Source organism: Panthera pardus, unplaced genomic scaffold (genome assembly GCF_024362965.1).
Source record: "Panthera pardus isolate Hobbes unplaced genomic scaffold, ASM2436296v1 HiC_scaffold_12, whole genome shotgun sequence".
In the NCBI taxonomy this organism is placed as follows: Eukaryota; Metazoa; Chordata; class Mammalia; order Carnivora; family Felidae; genus Panthera; species Panthera pardus.
The window spans coordinates 57,439,021-57,461,205 of NW_026526677.1; the positions used below are offsets into that span (position 1 = coordinate 57,439,021).

At 39.8% G+C, this 22,185-nt stretch overlaps 1 protein-coding gene across 8 annotated transcripts in view; it reads left to right on the forward strand.

The window, feature by feature from the left end:
- Positions 1-7,248: 7,248 nt before the first annotated feature.
- The window catches only part of MRPL48 (mitochondrial ribosomal protein L48), a 53,677-nt gene continuing 38,740 nt past the window's right edge, over positions 7,249-22,185 (forward strand). The window contains exons 1-4 of one of the 8 annotated variants that reach the window (XM_019449771.2): positions 7,298-7,400; positions 13,333-13,414; positions 16,552-16,604; positions 19,531-19,568. In XM_019449771.2, coding sequence (XP_019305316.1) covers positions 13,349-13,414; positions 16,552-16,604; positions 19,531-19,568 — 157 coding nt within the window. In that variant the 5' untranslated portion in view covers positions 7,298-7,400; positions 13,333-13,348. Of the gene's footprint in view, positions 7,401-13,332; positions 13,415-14,071; positions 14,259-16,551; positions 16,605-19,530; positions 19,569-22,185 lie in introns of those variants that run through there. The other 7 variants (XM_019449770.2, XM_019449773.2, XM_019449776.2 and 4 more) reach the window with 7 other exon arrangements.

Consider the following 22,185-nt stretch of genomic DNA (forward strand, 5'->3'; position numbering starts at 1 on the left):
TTCCCTAAGGCTTTCTCTGATGTGGCTGTGCTGAGGACTGGAGCAGGGTTTTTTTAAAGCTTTTATAGAGGGGGTACCTGGGTAGCTCAGTTGGTAAAGTGTCCGACTTCGGCTCAGGTCACGATCTCACGGTTCACGAGTTCAAGTCCCATGTCATGCTCTGTGATGACAGCTCAGAGCCTGGAGCCTGCTTTGGATTCTATGTCTCCTTCTCTCTCTGTCCCTCCCCTGCTCACGCTCTGTCTCTGTTTCTCTCTCAAAAATAAATAAACATTAAAAAGAAATTAGGCTTTTGCAGAAGGTTGACTTGTAAAAATAAAGCCAGAAAGGCAAAGTTCCTCCATGTTTTTTTGGTGTTGCAAGATCTTGGAGAAATCTAAACTCCATAATTATCACTAAGAACTTTTAAATATTCTTTCATTCATTACTTCATTCAATATTTGTTGGAGCCTCATTATGTTCTATGACCTGTGCTAAATTATTGGCGTACGAAGAAAAATGAAGAATACTCCTTTAAGAATACACTGCTCAGGACTAAGTATGAGATGAAGTTGGGGTTCCTGGCTGGCTCAGTTGGTAGAGCACGTGACTCTTGATCTCAGGGTTGTGAGTTCCTGCCCCACACTGGGTGTAGAGATTACTTAAAAAAAAATCTTAAAAAAAAAAAGATAAAGTGGACAAATATTAGGAGACCTCTGTCTGGAGCGGGAGGGGAATTTACAAGGCTAAAGAAGTTGGTGCTTCAGTGCACTTAGCCTCCATTCTTATCTGGGAAAAGACCTCAATGTGAGTCCCTCAGTAAAGTTGCTTGTGGCCCAAATTCATGTGTACTGTATAGACACCAGTTCACGAAGTGTTTTTGAGATTGGCAATGGGAGGATCTCAGCACTTGTAGTTTGCTTTTGGTGTTGGTGTTGTTGACCATTAGAAGCAACATCCAGAGCTAGAAATATATTGTCATTACCCTGTTTTTTGCCACGTCCAAGTTGTTTAAGCTTAGGCAAGCCACCTATCTTCTTCCCTTTGGTTTTTTATCTACAAAGTGAGAAAACTTACCTATCGTAACTTTGATAAAAATTGCATAATGTTCATGTAAGTTGTTTGAAAAGTACAAAACAATAAACACAATAATATCTGTGTTAATCTTTTAGGTGAAAAAAATTACTCCTTTAAAAATGCTCACAATGCAAATAGTGTGTTGAGAGAAAGTGACCTCGAAGTGGGGGAGGGGCAGAGAGAGAGAGAGAGAGAGGAGAGAGAGAGAATCCCAAGCAGGCTCCATGCTGACCATGCAGACCCCAATGTGGGACTTGATCTCACAAACCTGAAAGATCATGACCTGAGCATAAACCAAGAATTGGAGGCTTAACTGACTGAGCCACCCAGGTGCCCCAATAATTTTTTAAAGTTTGTTTGTTTGTTTGTTTGTTTGTTTTGAGAGGGAGAGAGAGAGAGAGAGCAGGGGAGAGGCAGAGAGACAGGGAGAGAGAGAATCTCAAACAGGCTCTGTGCTGTCAGCACAGAGCCCAAGGCAGGGCTTGAACTCAGGAACCATGAGATCATGACCCCAGCTGGGAGGATCAGTCAGATGCTTAACCAACTGAGCTACCTAGGCACCTCACCCCAATAATTTTTTTTAAGTTTATTTATTTATTTTGAGAGAGAGAGCATGCACAGGGAAGGGCCTAGAGAGAGAGAGGGAGAGAGAGAATCCCAAGCAGGCTCCACAAACACAGAGCCAGATGCAGGGCTTGATCCCACAAACCTTGAGATCATGACCTGAGCTAAAATCAAGCATCGGATGCTCAACCAACTGAACCACCCAGGTGCCCCGTAATCATTTTTTAAAGTTAAGTGATCACAAATTACTATGTGGTTCTGTTATCCTTAGCCCTACTATCTTAGCTGCCTCTCTTATAATATCCACTCATCATGAAGGCAAAACTATCCAGAACATGGACCCAAAAGGATTTGTTTCAGGCAACCTTTACAGGTGGCATTCAAATGTTCTACCCGTTTTCTTCTATTTCTCCCACTGGGGAGGTCAGGAGGAATTTGGTGAGCCTCAATCTATTTCCCACTCTAGGATGATGGCCCAAGGAGCTTCAGGAAATAAAGAGGGGGGGTGGCAGCAGGTCACATGCCAGGGAGAATATTTTTTTATATACACATTTCAGTTAAACTTGAAGTCCCTGAAACATTCACTAGTCTCTCTTTTTCAAAGTCACACCATGAGTGGGGCACCCAGCTTGGCTCAATTGGTAGAGGGTGCAACTCTTGATCTCCAGGTCATGAGTGCAAGCCCCACATTGAGTGTGGAGCCTACTTAAAATAATAATAATAATAATAATAATAATAATAATATTATTATTATCAACAATAATAATAATAATAACAAATCACACAGTGGGTAAATGATGGAAGCAGGGTTGGATCTGAGCCCATATTCTCTGCACATTCTCCCATCTTTATGTGTCTACTATGCCACTTATGGATGTACAGACAAGAATGATGTCATAGAGGTAGGAGAAAAAAGAGAAAGAAGAATAGGAAGCTTTCATTTCAGTTCACCAGATGCATATTACTATGGGCCAGGCCCTGGACTAGATGTTGGACATACAAAGATGAATAAGGTACATCCTTTACCTTGGGCAGCTCATAGTCTGTAGGAGGATAAAGCAAGAAAGCAGGAGCCTTGGTACCTGGAAAGTTGGCCTGTGTTGAGCTATCTTGGTTTCTCTAAGGGAGTCTTAGTTTTTAGAGGCTAAAGACAAAATAAGCCAGAGAAATTACAGAATAGCTGCAGATACAAGGATTTCTGGCCACATCTGTATGAAAGTGTCTTTCTGGCAAACTCAGCAAGCTCATATTCCTTTATAACACATTACATCATCAACTGAGCTTGGAAACAATAATATCCATTCCAACACATTAATAGATATTGCTGCTATGGTGTCTTTACATCCATATATACTGATTTCACCTTCCTTTCGGGTCCTAGATTCCTGATCTTTTAAAGTATTCTAGTTGTCTTGAAAAATCCTTGTGCTTTGCCAACAGAATTAATTGTCCCTTTCTTCCTTCTTATCCCTCTTCCCCTCAGCTTTCTCCCTCCTCAGAGTGTATGAACAGTACAAAGATAGGTTTTGTATCTTACCAGGTTACATTTGCCTGGGCTAGACAAGGAAGGAAACTCTCTGGCCAAGCCAATCTGCCCTTTTGGAAACCTATAGTCACCATCCGGTGGAACAGAAGGAGCACAGGTGCTGAAATCAGGTAGGTCATCACCTGCAGTGTGACTTATGTTAACTAGGTAACTTCTTTGTTTCTTTGTTCCTCATCTATGAAACGAGTGAGTGATTCTCAACTTCACACAGGCATTGGGGGAGTTGAATGAACCTATATACTGGAAAGACCTGACCTGGCACAAACTAAGAACTCAATAGTTTTGTTTTGTTTTTTTTTTCTAAAATCTCAACAGCTTTTAGATACCCCGTGCAGGCAAAAAACAAAACAAAACAAAAAAAACAGTCACTGTGGTGGAGGAGGGATGACTTATCTGCTATTTCTCCAGGCAGAATTAATTGCCATCTCTGTGTGGTCCCAATATTTTGCACATAATTCTGCTATTTCATTTACTATACTATATATTATTTGTTACTATCTCCTCCACATATTAAACTGTGAGTTCCTCAAGAACTGAGATCCTATCTGATTAATTTATTCTAGTGGCTAGCACAAGACATGGAGATCTGACTTCTAGCCTTGATTTAAAAGCTGATTGAGGGGTGCCTGCTGGCTCATTCGGTAGACCATGCAACGCTCGATCTTGGGGTTGTGAGTTTGAGCCTGATGTTGGGTTTAGAGATTACTAAAAGAAAGAAGTAAACTTAAAAAAAAATAGGTAAAAGCTGATTGACTCTAAGTGAGGCTTTCTGACATTCAATTGCTTCATAATAATTTTTTTAAGGTTTATTTTATTTTTGACAGGGAGAGACAGAGCATGAGTGAGGGAGGGGCAGAGAGAGAGGGAGACACACAATCCAAAGCAGGCTCCAGGCTCTGAGCTGTCAGCACAGAGCCCGACACGGGGCTCGAACTCACAGACCGCGAGATCATGACCTGAGCCGAAGTCAGACACTCAACCGACTGAGCCACCCAGGCACCCTGTTTGCTTCATAATAATTGATAACTGCCTTCTATTAAGTGACCACTATATGCAATGCTGTATGCTCAGAGCATCACTTAACTATGAATTTGTCCCTTTAGATGATCTCTTAGCAACTCTGCCCCTAAGAGATTAAGGGCTACCTTTGGGGGGCATAGATTTACCTACTTAGCCCTTTGCAGCTCCTTGGAATTTCATCATAGGAAAAATTGATAAAACAATAGGTTAAGGGATCTTGACAGGGTTTCTGACACCAAAGCAAACTCCCTATCACTGAAGCCCCATTCATATTTACCAGGTTTTACATCTTTTCCTTGTTGAGGAAAACAATAACAACAAAATCAGTAGCAGCAATAATAACAGCAACAATAAAACTAATTGCATATTTATTATTTCACTTGATGTTGACTTTATGTGACCATGTACTCCCTTCATACACAGAGCTTATGTGCATATCTCTGTAGTTAGAATCCCTTATTGCTTTATAATCGTTTATAATTTGACTTCCCTACTGATCTCTACCAGCCACTTAAAAAATTATAAATATTTAGGGTGTGCAGTATGATGATTTGATATATATACATAATGAAATGATTATTGTGGTTCAACTAGTTAACATACCATTTCCTCATATAGTTATCTTTTGTGATGAGGGCACCTAAAATTTACTCTTAGCATATTTGCAGTATTCAATACAGTATTATTAATTATAGTTATCATGTAGTACTTTAGATCTTTAAACTTAATTTATCCCGCGTAACTGGAACTTTGTACCCTTTGATCAACACTTCTCCATTCTGCCCCCCGGTCCTGCTCAAGCCCCTGGTAACCACCATTCTCTACTCTGCTTCTATGAGTCCAACTATTTTAAATTCCAAGTATAAGTGAGATCATGGAGTATCTGTCTTTCTGTGCCCATCTTATTTCATTCAGCATAATATCCTCCAGTTTCATCTATGTTTTAACAAATGACAGGATTTCCTTCTTTTGAAAGGCTGGTATAATATTTCATTATATATTCGCTATTTATACTGTTTTCCATTGTGGATATACCAATTTACGTTCTCACCAACGGTGTGCGAGGGTTTCCTTTTCTCCACATCCTTGCTGAAACTTAGCTTTTGTCTTTTTGATAATAGCCATTCTAACAGGTGTGAGATAATATCTCATTGTGGTTTTGTTTTGCATTTCCCTGATGAGTAGTGATGTTCAGCATCTTTTTACGTACTGTTGGCCATTTGTGTGTCTTCTTCTGAGAAATGCCTATTCAGGTCCTCTGCCCATTTAAAAAATTCTTGATTTATAATTGACATACCATGTCAATATATTAGTTTCAAGTGTACAACATATATATTGATTTAACACTTCTATGTACTACTCAGTGGTCACTATGATAAGTGTAGTTACCATCTGTCACCATACAAGGTTATTACGATATTATTGCCTGTGTTCCCTATGCTGTACTTTTCATCTCCATGACCTATTTTATACTTAAGTTGGTACCTGTTAATCCTCTTCATCTATTTTGCCCACCCCCACCCATCTCCCCTCTGGACCACTGATTCGTTCTCTGTATTTAAGAATCTGTTTATTTTGTTTTTTAGATTCTACAGATAAGTGAAATCATATGGTAATTGTCTTTCTCTTTCTGACCTATTTCACTTAGCATAATATCCTCTAGGCCCATCCATGTTGTGGCAATTGCCTTTGTCCATTTAAAATAGAGTGCCATTGGGGTGCCTGGGTGGCTCAGTCGGTTGAGTGTTGGTTCTTGATTTTGGCTGAGGTCATGATCTCACGGTTCATGGGTTCAAGACCCACATCCAGTTGTGCCCTGACAGCACTAAGCCTGCTTGGGATTCCCCCTCTCCCTCTCTTTCTGTCCCTCCCCTGCTCGAGCACGTGCATGCATGCTCTCTCTCTCTCTCAAAATAAATAAGTGAACTTAAAAAAAAAAATTTGAGTGCTATTGAGTTGAATTCCTTATATACTTTGGGTTTTAACCCCTTAGCAGAGGTATGGTTTGCAGATGTTTTCTGCCATTCTGTAGGTTGTCTTTTCACTCTGTTGATTTTTTCCCTTGCTGCACAGAAGCTTTTTAGTTTGATGAAATTCCCTATGAGCTACTTAAGTTCAGGGACCATGTAATATTCATCTCTGTATTCCCAAGATTCAATAAAAGGACTGGCACTATGTTAAGTAAATGGTTAATGTGTGTAAAGTAAATGAATGTGCAGTGTCATCATTATCTCATGTGACAAGGCTTATATAAGAGGGAAAACACTTTGCATAAGGAGACTGAGTTTGAAACTCAGTTCTGCTTCAGTTGGTTGGCCTGGAAGAAGTCTCTTAACCTCTTGGAATATCCTTATATCTAAAATCAAGTGATAATATTTCACTAACAGTCTTGTGGGGAATAAATTAAGTGATGCTCTGAGCACAATGCATTGCACATAATTGTCACTCAGTAGAAAGTAGTTATTATTGGGGTGCCTGGGTGGCTCACCCAGTTGAGCATAGGCTCAGGTCATGATCTCACGGTTCATGGGTTCCAGTCCCAAGTAGGGTTCTGTGCTGACAGCTCAAAGCCTGGAACCTGCTTCGGATTCTGTGTCTCCCTCTCACTGACCCTCCCCTGCTTGTGCTCTGTCTCTCTCTCAAAAATAAACACTAAAAAAATTTTTTTTAAGTAATAAAAAAAGAAAGTTATTATCAATTATTAATTACAAGGCAACTGAACGTCAGAAAAACTCGCTTAGGGCCAATCAGCTTTTAAATCAATGTTAGAAGTCAGTTCTCCATGTCCTGTGCTAGCCACTGGAATGAATGAATCATACAGGATCTCAGTCCTTGAGGAACTCACAAATATGTGAAAGAGACAGTAACAATTAATTAATACATTGTATGTTGGATGAAATATCAGAATTGTGTGCAAAACACTGGGACAACATAGATGTGGCAATGAATTCTGCCTGGAAAAATTGCAGTGAAGGTGACATTTAAGCCGTGGTTAGGGCAGTCTTGAAGGGATTTCTAGATACTGAGTCTCAGAAGCTACCGGAACCAAGGTGCTGCAGGGATTGAATGTGTCTCGGTCGGATATTGATACTGGACCCAGGCGAGGTGTTCCGTCAGTGTTTCCAGACGCCGGGAGATCGCTGCAGCTTGGGCGGGTCTTCAGCTTGCACAACACCGGCCGCAGCAGCAAAGGATGAACGGAGCTCTAGGAAAGGTAGGTTCCACGCACGCTGGGCGCGGCGGAGGTGGTGGGGAGACTAGAGGTGGGTGGTGGCCGCTTGGCTATCACGGCCTCTGCAGACATCCGGGTATGAAACACTGGCGACAACAAGGTTCTCCCGGCAGCACCCGCGGCTTCTTGCGGTCAAAGGGTTGTGTTTCATCCACTCCTCCCCGGGCGAACACAGCTGCGATTACCCGTGGGCCACGCCCCCTCCGCTAGCCACCCTCGCCACCCATTGGCCTGGAAAGGGAAGAGCCGCACAGTGGAAAACTCTTAGAGATTGTCGGAACCTTTGCTGGTTCCGACAATGTCTGTGACCTTGAGCAGGTCATTTTTATTTTTGCGTTAAGTAATCAACTTCCAGAGTGTTTTAACTTGGTGACCTGATGAGGATGTGAGGCTACTTGACGATAAGAAAAGGATAATAAGCTAAAATTTTACCTAACAAAACCCTATTTAAATGACTTCAGTAAAACCGTCTGAATCACGGTAAAGGCAGTCCTTGGTCTTCTCTTGCCCTTTTAACAGACGAACAGATTACAGGTGTGTTGTTTTAGATATATCATGATGCTTAGAATGATGTCTTACTTTTAGCAATTTTTGTTAAAATTGTATTTTAGCCGTTAATTGTAGAGATTATGTCTCCATGATGTACAGATCAGCATGATCTTTGCTGTTCATGGAACTACCAGTAGGTATCTTCAGGTGGGCCCTGAATGTCTTTAGGCTTGTTTCCTTAATGGTGCACACCTTGCTTCTTTATGAAATAACTCACTGATGTTCACCTCAGCCTAATTGTGAGAATTTGGCCAGATCTGGTGAAAGGATAATAGAAAAAAATCAGGAAGTTTCAAAATTCCATTGTTAAAGATAGATTGGTGACTCTGTGCTCCTGCTGTATTTCTTTTTATTCTGAGGACTGCTGAAAGGGAGGGATAATTTTTCAAGGAATACTGTTTTCTACCATTCTCTACTACAGGAGACCCCATGGAAATCTGTCATTAGGGCATCACCTAAAGATTCAAGGGCAGATAGGACCTCTCCAAGTCTGATGCCACTGTTACCTTTCAGACACCTTTGTTATTGATTTTGTTCTTCCACTCTGCTCTATTGCTTTGGCCAGAGAGTCTTCACTTGGAGTGTCCTCACCTTCTCACCACCCATCCAAATGCTCCATCCCTCAGCACCCAGCTCAGGTCTCATCTTTTCCATAAAACCTTTCTGACCACATTGTCTAAAATGCCTCAGCTAGCTAGTGTTATCTTTTGGCATCTAATCATATGTAGTCTTGTGACCATCTTTGTCTCAGCCTGTCTGGAAGTGTTAGTTAATACTTTACGTTTATAAGGAAAAGCCATGCGACTTGCATCACACCCGGATTCTATCTCTTGTGAGGTATATGACCTTAGGTGGGTTATTTGAGCTCTCTGTGCTTCAGTTTCATATCTATGGAATGCAGATGATAATGCCCACCATATGGAATTGTTGTAAAGATTATACAAGATAATGTAAATAAGATTAGTTTGTAAGGTGTGAAGGAATATATGCAGGAATATTGATATTATTTCACAGTTTATATACTGCTTTCATTTGCATAGTTTCATTTGATTTTCACAGTATTATGAGATAATCTTGGCAGGCACAACAAATCAGGAAATGGAAGCAAGCTACTGGCACAGTGTCTGGTACATAATAGTTCTCAAATATTCTACTGAATGCCTGAATGAATGAATGCTCTTTTTTTAAATAGGTCAACAGCCATTTAAGTGGTGGAGCTGAGACTGGAGCCAAGATTTTCTACCTCTCCTAAGACCCAACTACTTTTCCTTTTTCATTCCTCATTTCACAGATGAGGAGAACCAAAACCTTCCTTAACCTTCCCAGTCCTTTCCATCTTTGTGACCTGTACAGCCCATTACACTGCTCTCACATTGCAGTGTAATAAATAATTTGCACATCTCCTGCCTTCACTAGAAAGATTTGAGAGTAGGCAACTGTATTTTTTTTTTTTAACGTTTATTTATTTTTGAGACAGAGAGAGACAGAGCATGAACGGGGGAGGGGCAGAGAGAGAGAGAGACACAGAATTGGAAGCAGGCTCCAGGCTCTGAGCCATCAGCCCAGAGCCCAACGCGGGGCTCGAACTCACGGACTGTGAGATCGTGACCTGAGCTGAAGTCGGACGCTTAACCGACTGAGCCACCCAGGCGCCCCCAACTGTATTTTCTTTATGTCTATATGTACCCAGCCCACAGTGTACTTGGCCTAAAGTAGCTCCTGATAAATACTGAGTGAATAAGTGACTGAACAAAAATTGACATTACATGCAAGTAAATGGTAGAGCTGGGACTAGAACTTCAGACTCTTAGCTCAGTGTTCTTTCCTTAGGAGCCCAAGGAGTTTTTAGCTTACAGTCATCTCACATTTGAGATGAGTGAAAAGCCCTGCTTTAGTGGAATAAAACAGGGTGGGATTACATACCTCTTTGGGTCAATAGAAGTAGTAAGTAGAAGTAGTGTTAAGACCATAATGCCGATATTCATCAAACCCCAGAAAACATACTGATTGATCAAGATGGCAGGATGATGTCTGTGGAAGTCAGAACATACCAGCGAATGAGTAATGACTCACCTGCGGAGTTACTTTCCACATAAAATGGATGGTCCTGGAATATCAGGCTTAGGTCTGAATGTCACTCACCCTGAGATTACTGTTCTTCCCTCTGGGATTACCATACCTCTGAACCACAAGGATATGATTAGGTGAGGTGTGGTGATCACAAAAGGTATGCCAGAAGGAGCAACCTTGGGTACTGATCTCATTGTAAGGTGTTTTCAACTAAAAACATTGAAGTCTAACGTGGGGTAGAGTTCATGTAAACAAAGAGCAGTGAGGACTGAAGCAAATGACAAACCAACAGACATGAATTAGGAGGACATAAGATGTGACATAGGAGGGCACAAGTTTCAGGGTGCCTAGAAAGGCAGGGAGTCCCAAAGCCCAGGAACGTGGCCAGGAAGTTGGCTATTTTCTGGTTACTATTAGACTGTAAGCTCTGCAGGACAGGGATATTTTACTATTTTGTTCATGGTTTTCTCCTTAACACCTGTCACACACTAAAGTACATATTGTTTAATAAATGAGGAGCTGAACAATCACCACATCATCATCACTGCTACCAATTTGATCATTAACAACGTGCCTTGCACTTGCTAAGTCCTTTTTATATATTATCTAATTTAATCGTATCAACAACTCTTATGAGATAAATATTTTTATAACCTCTTTAAAGATAAGGAAATGAGGTTTGGATGGATTTATTAATTTAATCAGCAGATGTTTACTGACCACCCACAATGTGCCAGAGTATGGTAGGTGTTGGGATGTAGCAGTTTCCTGTCTTCATGGAGCTTATATTCTTAGCAAAATAGACAGGCCAATTAAGCATATAACTACTTAATTAATTGTGATAAATGCCCCAAAAGAGATTCTGGGTGCTATGTGAGTGTATAACAGCAGGATCCAGGTACATCTGAGCAGTAAGGAAAGTTTTCTTGAGGATGTTACATGACTAAGACTTAAAGAATGCTAGAATTCAGACAGACAGAGAGAGTATGTGCAAAGGCCCTGAAATGAGAACACGTTTGGAGTTCCAGAGGGCCCAGAAGATATTGGGAATGAGAGAAGCAGTGGGACTTGAACCAAGGGAGAATGTGCAGAGAAATGTGGGGATGAGACTTGGGGAGATGGTAGGGGATTGGACTTAAATTTCAGGTAACCACAGGTATTTTGAAACAGTTTAGCCCTGGAGGAAGGTAGGAAATTGGGCTTAATAAAGGTCAACTGTGGCCTAGAAGTACCATCCAGCAGTTATGGTGGAAGGCCAGACGTTTCTTTCTTTTTAAAAAAATTGAGATATCATTCATATACCGTAATATTTACCCTTTTAAGATGGACAATTGAGTGGTGTTTAGTATATTTACAGAGTTGTGCAGCTATCATCAAAATCTAATTCCAGAGCATTTTCTTCTCTGCAAGAAGAAACTCTGTACCCATAAGCAGTCATTCCTCATTCACCCCTCTGCCCATCCCCATGTAATCACTGATCTGCTTTCTGTCTGTATGGATTTGTCTGTTCTGGTCATTTCATGTAAGTAAATCATAAGTATGCAGAGCCAAGTATATTTTTTAACATTTATTTATTTATTTATTTATTTATTTATTTATTTATTTGAGAGAGAGGCAGAGAGTGCGCACATGCAAGCACGAGCAGGGGAGGGGCAAAGAGAGTGAGAGAGAGAATCCCAAGCAGTCTGTGCACCATCAGCACAGAGCCTGATGCAGGGCTTGAATTCATGAACCATGAGATCATGACCTGAGCCGAAACCAAGAGTCAGATGCTTAACCAACTGAGCCACCCAGGTACCCTGAAGCAATGTATTTCTTCCTAAAAAAAAAAAAAAAAAAAAAAAAAAAAAAAAATTAATGTTTATTTTTGAGAGGCAGAGAGACAGAGCATGAGTAGGGAGGGGCAGAGAGAGAGGGAGACAGAATCTGAAACATGCTCCAGGCTTTGAACCGGCAGCATGGAGCCCGATGCAGGGCTCGAACCCACAAACTGAGAAATGATTTGAGCCAAAGTTGGACACTTAACCGACTGAGGCACCCAGGCGCCCCAAAGGCCAAATATTTCTTAAGTGACTTGCCAAAGATCAGACAGCTAGCTATTAAAATGGAAGTTTTAGTATTTAAACCCAGGTTTGTGTGAATCTATAATCTGTGCCCCTAATAGCCATAAAGACTCAGTGCAAAGATGGACTTGGACAGTCAACATATTAAACATATGAGGAAGAGACTTGGCCAAAGGGAAAACTACAAACAAAAGCAATTTTGAAAGAACTTAGGAAAAAGTTGGCCAGAACACCACTTGCCAGCTGTGTGCTTTAGGCACATGAATTCACCTTTCTGAGCTTTGGTTTCCTCACAGTTAAATGGGGGTAGAAATACCTACCTCACAGAATAGTTGTGAGGATTAAGGGAAATGATGTTTGGCATATAGCAGGTGCTCAGCGAATGGTGGGATTATTGATGCCATTATTATTAGCATACGAATTTCATACTAATATAAATTAGTATCATTCTTTTGAGAGGTAGTGTGGTAGAATGGAAGGCATGGACTTTAGATTCACTCAGACTTGGGTTTGAATTCTTGGTGCCTCTTATCAAACCTATAACTTTGGGCAATTTTCCTAAACCTTTGGTTTTTCCTCTATAAAATGGATGCAATTATCTCAATTATGCCTCTATCAGAGGATTAGTGTAAAGATGAACTGAAATAGTATATGCAAAGTGCTTACCACAAAGAAGGTACTCAATACGTGATGTAACTGCTACTTTAAATATTTGTTGATATAGAAATGTATTCTGTTAATATTTGTAAAACAACTTTCAGTTGCTTTCATGGGCCCCTGACTCACTGTTGTCACCACTCACCCTGGGGTTCTGGGTGTGTGAAGATACTCATTCCGTATAGATTTCTCCCCATGACTTCAGTTCTCTGTAGCTGCGCAGTCCCCTGGTTCTTGGCTCCTGAGCTCATGGCACAAGTATTTTTGTAACCCACTGCAGCAGCTGTGTCCTCATTCATTCATTCATTCATTCATTAGCGTCACCACCTCCTCTCCCATTTGCTGTGGAGCTATCGCTGCTTTTCATTTGCTGATTGGGGGGGAGTGGGTATTTGTGGATACAGTCCCAAAATAGATTACTTTTGTTCTGATAAATAATGCCGAGCATCGCAGGGAAGAGGAATCACATTTCCCAGAGCTGAAAGGGAGAGTTCACGCTACAATTTGAATGTCTTCCAGAAAGTTGTCAACCCTTAATTCTGGCTTTTAGATAATTAAATCCTTTGCTTTTGTAGAGACTCAGAAATCTGAATGATTAAAGTGAGGAAAAATCAGTGTCCTCTAGATCTTTCTTCCCATCCAATTCTTCTGTATGAGGTAACCCACTTAATATATTTTCTTCACTCATTTCTATTCTGTTTGTCACGGTTGATAGACTTTGGGCCTGGAGGAATCTTAGGCTAATCTGCTCCAGCTTCACAGAGGGGAAGTACTGGCCAAGGTGTGATGGTGGAGCTGGAGCTCCTGTCTCCCAAGGCTCCCCGTTGCCTACCTGCTTTTTATGCTGGCTAATATTAGGTTAAGCATATTGTGCACATAATTACAAAGTGTTTTAGTATCTGGTTAATTGCAGTTTTAAGGATTGCCTATGCATTTTGCCTTTCCTTCCATCTATTCATATCCTTTCCAATCTTCATGACCTCACATTCTCTGAGAGACTTTTCCTAAATTTGATCACCCCCAGCCCAATTTCTTAAGCACTAACACATATGAGAGAGGATATAGAATGGTGGGAAAATTATGGACTTTAGAGTCAGAGAATTCTAAGATCGTATGCTAGTTCTGATAGTGGCTGTTTGACTTTGGGTAGATTACTTAACCTCCATTTCTTCAACTGTAAAATGAGGTAATAATACTTATTCTGATTCAGATGCATGGTAGGTACTCAACAAAATAGATGTGGGTGCTTAATAAATGGCATTCATTCACTTTCTAATCATTTATTTATTCACAAAAACAAACCTTGACTGAAAGTCTACAACATGCCTGAGAAGAATACAACATGACCTCTGCCCCTGAGGAGCTCTTAGTTTAGCATAGTGGTGTATGGGTGAATCTTCTGGGGAGAATGTTCATGACTTTGAGCAGATTCTCAGTGTCTGTATCACCCCAAACGCTAAGAACTTCTCCCGGCCATCTCCACCTGAATTTCTTGCCAGAGGTGCTTATTATTCGTATCACCTATTTTGTCTTAAATCATATAATGCTTGTGGTATATTGCTTAGCTGTTTATTTTTATTTTATTTTATTTTTTAAGGCTTATTTATTTTTTAGAGAGAGAGTGCAAGAGGCGGAGGGGCAGAGAGAGAGAGGGAGACAGGATCCCAGGTAGGCTCTGCACTGACTGCAGCCAGCTGGATGCCGGGCTCAAAGTCATGAACCATGAGATCCTGACCTGAGCCAAAGTCAAACAGAAGCTCAACCAACCAAGCCACCCAGGTGCCCACTTAGCTGTTTAATATAGATGTATGTCTGTATCTCCAGCCATTCAAACTCCTACAGGACAGGGATTGTGCTTACATTTTTTTAGCAGCTCTGTTGAGATACAATTCATATACCATACAATTCACCCATTTAAAGTGTACAATTCAATGGCTTTTAATATATTCAGAGTATGGGGTGCCTGGCTGGCTCATCCAGTAGAGTATGGAAGAGCATGTGTTCAAGCCCTACGTTGGGCTTAGAGATTACTTTAAAACACACACACACACACACACACACACACACACACACACACACACACAGAGTGTGCATCCTTCACTACAATCTATTTTAGAACATTTTGGTCACCCCAGAAAGAAACCCCATATCCCTTAGGTGTCATCCCCACCATCTCAGACTCTAGCTGTAGGCAACCACTAATCTACTTTCTTTCTCAATAGGTTTGCCTGTTTTGGGTATTTCATATAAATGGAGTCATACAATATCTGGCTCTTTGTGACTGGCTTCTTTCACTTAGTGTAATATTTTCAAAGTCTGTCTATGTTGTTACATTTGTTTTTATATTCCCTTTAATACTTAGCACAGTAGTTGGCATATAACAGCCTTTTAAAAAATAAAATTTATTTTATTATATTAAAAAAACTATTTTTTTGTTGTTTATTTTGAGAGAGAGAGTGTGTGTGTGAGCAGGGGAGGGGCAGAGAGAGAGGGAGAGAGAGAATCCCAAGCAGGCTCTGTGCTGTCAGCACAAAGCTTGATACCGGGCTCGATCTCACGAGTCATGAGATCATGACCTGAGCTAAGATCAAGAGTCAGAAGCTTAACCAACTGAGCCATCCAGGCACCCCAAAATAAAATTTATTTTAGAATAGTTTTAGAATTACAGAAAAGTTGCAACGATAGTACAGAGAATTTCCACATACCACACATCCAGTTTTGACTATTATTATCTTACACTTTTCATAAATTAATTAACTGATATTGATATATTATTAACTAAAGTCGATATTTTTTCCTATTTCTTTCATTTTTTTTTTTTTTAATCTAATGTCATTTTTCTGTTCCAGGATTCCATCCAGGATATTATATTACATTTAGTCATTACATTTAGTCACCACGTCTCCTTAGGCTTCTCTTATCTATGACAGTTTCTCAGACTTTCTTTGTGTAATAGGTTTTTAACATGTACATGTTGAAGGGATTTAAATTGTTACCCGTAGAGGACAGGACTGTCTCTTTACATTAGAGAGTCTTAGGACATTTAGTATTTATTATCTAGTTACTTTATAAAAAGACCTCTATGTTAAACACTCCCTTAGTAAAGTTATACCACTGATCTTTCAAGTGGATGCCAGTAGGGCAGAGTGAGCTTGAAATAACTGGGGAGGGTGGAAACTCAGGGAAGTTGCCACTGCTACTGTCTCCTGTCATTGTTTTGTTGATATTGGCATGTATTATTATTATTATTATTATTATTATTATTATTATTGAAACTGTGCTGTAACAGAGGCATAGCCTCTGGAGTAAAACAGTCCTGTTAGGCCCTTATTAGCTGTAATTTCTTAGAATATAAATTCTGTGGGCCTCAGCTGTCCCACCTGTAAAATTGCCTTGCAGTGTGTTGAAAATTAAGGAAGAATTAAGAAAGTCCCTTGCATGGTGCCTGTGCTTGGCAGATGCATAGTTGTTGATTGATATTAGAAAAAAATTAGATTAAATTGGAAAGGGAAAATAAGGTAAAAAAAAAAAAAGAGCAGCATGGGAAGAGAACTTCTGGGTGTTTTGTTTTGTTTTGTTTTCTTTTAGCATTTTCTATAGTGGGTGGAATAAGAAAGAAGATGACTTTGGTTTGCCTACATATTTGTTGTCAACTGAAGGACATCATCTTTGCTAGACAAGAGCCTTTGGGTTCTTTTTGGTTTGTGTGCTTTGAGTTTCTAGCGTCTTTTTGAAGAAGTGCTTGGAAGGCTATGAATGGTTAAGGTTGTCCTAACATGGCTATTTTGCTGTAGGTGCTGTGTCCAAGGAATGATACCATTTTTAAGCAAGTCTTTTCTCTCTTAAGGTAAGGATATTAATAACAGTGGTTAAATATAGCCAATATTTGCACTCGGCTAGGGTTTACCCATCATTTGTCTTTCATCATCTCCACTTGTGTGTCTGCTAAACATCTCAAGTATTAACTCTCCTGCCATTTTTCTCTTTCCCCATTCTCAGTAAATGACAACTCCATTCATGTAGTTGCCCAGGCCAAAGTTCTTGCAGTCAGTCTTGACACTGTTATTTTTCTCACTGTACATCCAATTCTTTAACAAATCCTCTCAGCTCTACTTATGAAATATACACAGAATCAGACCGTTTCTCACCTCCAGTTTCAGGTCTCATGTTTTCTGTTTTGCTAAACTACTAGGGACCAGTTCCTTCTAATCTTCCTTATTACCATCATCCTGCCTCCTAACTGTTCCTCCTTCTTTTTGATTTTAGCATGAAGGATAGAAGACAAAACTTAGTTTGTATTTGACAAAACTTAGTTTTGTCTTCTAATCGGAGTGGTCCATTTATTTATTAATGTTTTTTATTTATTTTGATAGAGGAAGAGAGAGAGGGGGAGAGAGAGAGAGAGAGAGAGAGAGAGAGAGAGAGAGAGAGAGAGAGAGAGAGAATCCCAAGCAGAGAGAGAGAGAGAGAGAGAGAGAGAGAGAGAGAGCGAGAATCCCAAGCAAGCTCTGAGCTGTCAGTGCAGAACCCGATGTGGGGCTTGAACTTATGACCAGGGAAATCATGACCTGAGCCAAACTCGAATCGGAGGCTTAACCAGCTGAGCCACCCAGGTGCCCCCAGAGTGGTTCTTTTTAAAATCAAGTTTCTCTCTCAGAACTCTCCAACGGTATCCCATCTTACTCAAAATAAAATCTACACTCCACCATATCCTGCAAGGCTTTACATAATCTGTTCCCTCATCCGCATACTACTACTTACTCAGTTTTAGCCACACTGGTGGCTCCCTTTCTAGTCCTTGATGATCTAAGCACTCTCCTGAACCCCAGGATCTTTGCCCATTCTTCCCTTAGATATCCATATGGCTTGACCCCCTTACCTTATTCAGGTTTGTGCCCAGATGTCATCTTATCAGAGAGGTCTGCAATGACTACCCTATGTAAAATAGCTCCCTCCACCCCAATCAGACTTTATTTCCTTACCTTGCTTTGTTTTTCTTCATTGCAGGTATCATCACCTGACACATTTTATATATATTGTATGTGTACAGATACCAGATATTTAAATTGTCTTCCCTATCTGTCCCCTAGAATATAAGTATCATGTAGATAAGGATTTGTTAGTGTTGTTTCCTGCTGTATCCTTAGAGCCTAGAATGGTGTCTTGCACATAGTAGGCATTTAATAAATATTTGTTTAATGAACGAATAGATCCTTATAGTGATCTCGTGAAACAGGTCATATTATCTTAATTTTATACATAAATAACTTAGGTACAGAGAGGTAAATTAATTGCTCTAAGATGACATAGCTAATATGTTGTTGGAGTTAGGATTCAAACCCAAGTTCTTTTTTCACTGCCTTGCGTATATAGTTTGCTACCTCCCATCTTCTCTAAATGATAATGAATGGCATTTGGTGGTTTATTTCTCTATTTAGTAGAGATATTCACTGAGTGTTTTATGTGTGGCGGCCATATAATATAAAACAATGAATTGTATATCTCCCTGGACCACATGACAGTCATGAGCCTGAATGATTTCTTTAATCCTTTACATTTATTGAGGCCTCTCTCCTATTATTCCCTTTCCATCTTAATCTATTTTTCCATCATTAATCAGTCAACTCTTCAATAAGTAGTTACTATAGAACCATTTTACATGTTCTCTCTAATCTTCACAAAAACATGACAGGACAAATATAAATATTGTCATTTTACAAAAGAGGAAACTGGCTCAGAGAGTTTAAGATAGATTTTCAATCTCATGGGATTATACTATTATTATCTGCATTTTAAAGAGGAGATAACTGAGTTACAGAGATCTAAAAAACTTGTTGAAGGTCACAGTTTGAACATGGTAGAGTCAGCATTTAATCACGGATCTGCTGGTCTCCCAACTTGTTCCGCAATTTAGTTTCAAAACTTCGCAGGATGCTGAACCTGATAACCTAGTGAGCTGACAGAGCCGTATTATTCTCTTCCATGTTCTTTGGTTTCTGTATTCAGTCTGCAGTCATTGCTGTCCTTTCCTCTCCACTCCCTGAGCATGTTCTAATAATGCAAGACTACCACCTCACTAGTTCTTTTGCCTCAGTCTCACCTCTTCCCATTCATTGCTCACCTGCTGCCAAGGTTAACTTTCCAAAGCTTAAACTTGATCATGTCACTCCTGTGCTTAAACTCGGCTAGGAGCTTCCCACTGCCTATACAGAGTAAAGACCAAACTCCTTATCACAGCATACGAGGTTCTTCCTCACCTGGCCCAGGAGAACCTCTTTCACCAACTCCCCTTTTCCCTGCTGCTTAAGTTCTACCCATATCCAGCTGCTTGCTGTTCCCCAAACATACCACTTTCATACCTCTGCCTGGAATGCTTTTCCTTAAGGCTAAATAGTTGAGAACAGTTCTTCATTTTTAAAACTCCAGTCAAACAGTTTTACCCCCTCTAGCAGAAATGACCACATTTTCCTTCATGTTCCACCAAATCTTGTATAAGTTTTCATTCTGGATCAGCAATGTATTGTGGCTCACATTTGTTTACATGTCTCTCTCCCAACTAGACTATAGAGAGAGACATTTTACTTATTTTTATATCCTTAGGATGTCTGGCACACAATAGGCACTTAATAATGTTTGTGGAAAGACGGGAAAGAGGGAATAAGGGAATTTCTAGCATTGACTTATCCTTAATGAGAGGCATACACGTTTTGGTAATGGTATAGATTAAATGTGGGTATCTAATTTTATTCAGCATACTCTTTCCCTCTTTTTAGATTCAGAACTTCAGGAGAAAATCCCATCTGTTCTGCAGGTATGTGGTTATTTCCTGATATAGACTGCCTGCTTTAAGTGACCCTCTAATGATCTGTAATAATTTTGTCTAGAAAGATTCCTAACATATCTTTGAGAAGAGTGGCTGGGACCACATTCCACCCCTCACGTGGAATTGGGCAATGGGCAAGAATCTAAAGTAGTGGTTAAGAGCAAGAGCTCTATAGGAAGTTTGGATTCCAGCTCTACCGCATACTTACTCTGTGACCTTTGGCTACCTCGCCATAGCTTACTTTCTTCACTTAAAACAATGAGGATAATTATAGTACAAACTACAGTGAATTATTTGAAGATTCAATGAGATAAAATACCTAAAATTAATTATTATAATTGTAATTGCTACTATTTCAGATCTGTATTTCATGTCTATCATCTACCAGGCAAGGGCTTTTCTTACAGTATTTTGTCCAAAATAAATGTCCATTCAATCTGATTAACTCAATAAATTTCAATCTGCTTCAACCCAATTACTTGCCCTTTTTGCTTTGTCTATTATGTGAGAAGTTTCAAAGTAGCTGTTTGATTTTAATGACATCTGTCATCTGCCTAAAGAGTCAGAGGCAAAGGAAAGGGAGAAAAGAAGGGAACTAACGTTTACTGAGCGCCTCACATATGTCAGCAGTACATAAAGAGATTTTACATCTATTATTTTTCTTCAGAAGATGGCAGCAGTATGTAGAGCATCACCATTTCTACCAGCCCCACTGCCCAGCATCTCAAAATATGGGCTTATTTTTACTTATTCATTCTCTCAACAAACATTTATTGTACCAAGATGTGTTTCAGGTGCTGGGATACAACGTTGAGAGGATACAGTCCTTGCCATTTGGAAAGCTTACAGTCTTGAAAGAATTTTTTCCCTAAGAACATACAGTGAACACTTTTCTACCCACCAATTATTTATTTATTTTTAATTATTATTCATTTTTTTGAAGAGAGACAGTGTGAGCAGGAGAGGGGCAGAGAGAGAGGGAGACACAGAATCTGAAGCAGGCTCCAGGCTCTGAGCTGTCAGCACAGAGCCCAACGTGGGGCTCAAACCCATGAACAGTGAGATCATGACCTGAGCCGAAGTCGGACACTTAACCGACTGAGCCACCCAGGTGCCTCTCTACCCATCATTTAGAATAATTTGTTGTTAACATTTTGCTTTCTCTATCAGGCATCATGACACTTCACTCTTAAACAGCTCAGCATTTCTAGAAGTAAGAACATTCTCTACATTCTGTTAAAGAACTGCAATACTATCATCTCACTCAGGAAAATTAATAGTAATGCTCCCATATCATCTAATACTCTATCCATTTCAGTAATTACCTGCAAAATGTCTTTTCTGGGCATTGTTTATAACCAAAAGCCTGTGAAATTTCCCACTTTGTATTTCACTGTTATGTCACTTTTAATCTAGAGCAGTTCTACCACTTTTTTTTTATTTCTCTCTAATAGTAACATTAAAAAAAATAATTTATTGTCAAGTTAGCTAACATACAGTGCATACAGTGTGCTTTTGGCTACGGGAGTAGATTCCCATGATTCATCACTTACATAACAGTAACTTTTTGACTAGGTCAGACCATCTGTCTTATAGAATGTCCTCCCTTCTTGATTTGTCTGATTGTTTCCTACTGGTGTTGTAGAACATGTTCTGTCTCCTTCCTACAACCTGGAAGTTAGATCTAAAAGCTTGACAAGATTTAAATTAAACCATTTAAGCAAGAAAATTTCATAACAGATGCCCTGAACTTCATTTTTAAAAAAATGTTTATTTATTTTTGAGAGAGAGAGTACAAATGGGGGAGGGGTAGAGAGAGAAGAAGACAGAAGATCTGAAGCAGGTTCCCTGCTGACAGCAGAGAGATGGATGCAGGACTAGAACTCACGAACCAACCATGAGATCATGACCTGAGCCCAAGTCGGACGCTTAACCAACTGAGCCACCCAGGTGCCTCGATTCAGGTGCCCTGAACTTCATATGGCATCCTCTCAGGAGATTTAAAAAAAATAACTAAGAATATCTAATTATAAAATTGAAAGACATGCATTTAAAGAACATGGGAAATAAACATACATATACACAAGAAGCTGAAGTAGACAGAAAATAAAAATAATACTATTCAGAAATTATTGTTTAAAAAAAAAGTTATTGTTTAACATTTTGTTGTGTATCCTAACAGGTCTTTTTCTAGGCATTTATATCTCTTTCTCCATAGATACATACATACATACATACATACATACATACATACATACATACATAAGTAGGTGGATAGAGGGATGGATTTTGTTTGTTTTGCAGTGATGGGAACAAATGATGTAATGTTTTATAATCTTTTTTTTTCTTAATCCATAGTGAATATGTCTCTACTACCTTGAAGATATAAGTATAGTTATTTTGAATGTACTGCCTTATATTGGACAGTTTGAAGGGGAAGATTTTGTTTTTTAATTTTTTTTAACGTTTATTTATTTTTGAGAGAGAGACAGATCATGAGTGGGGCAGGGGCAGGGGCAGAGAGAGGAGTAGGCACAGAATCCGAAGCAGGCTCCAGGCTCTAAGTTGTCAACACAAAGCCTGGAGGCAGGGCCTGAACCCACAA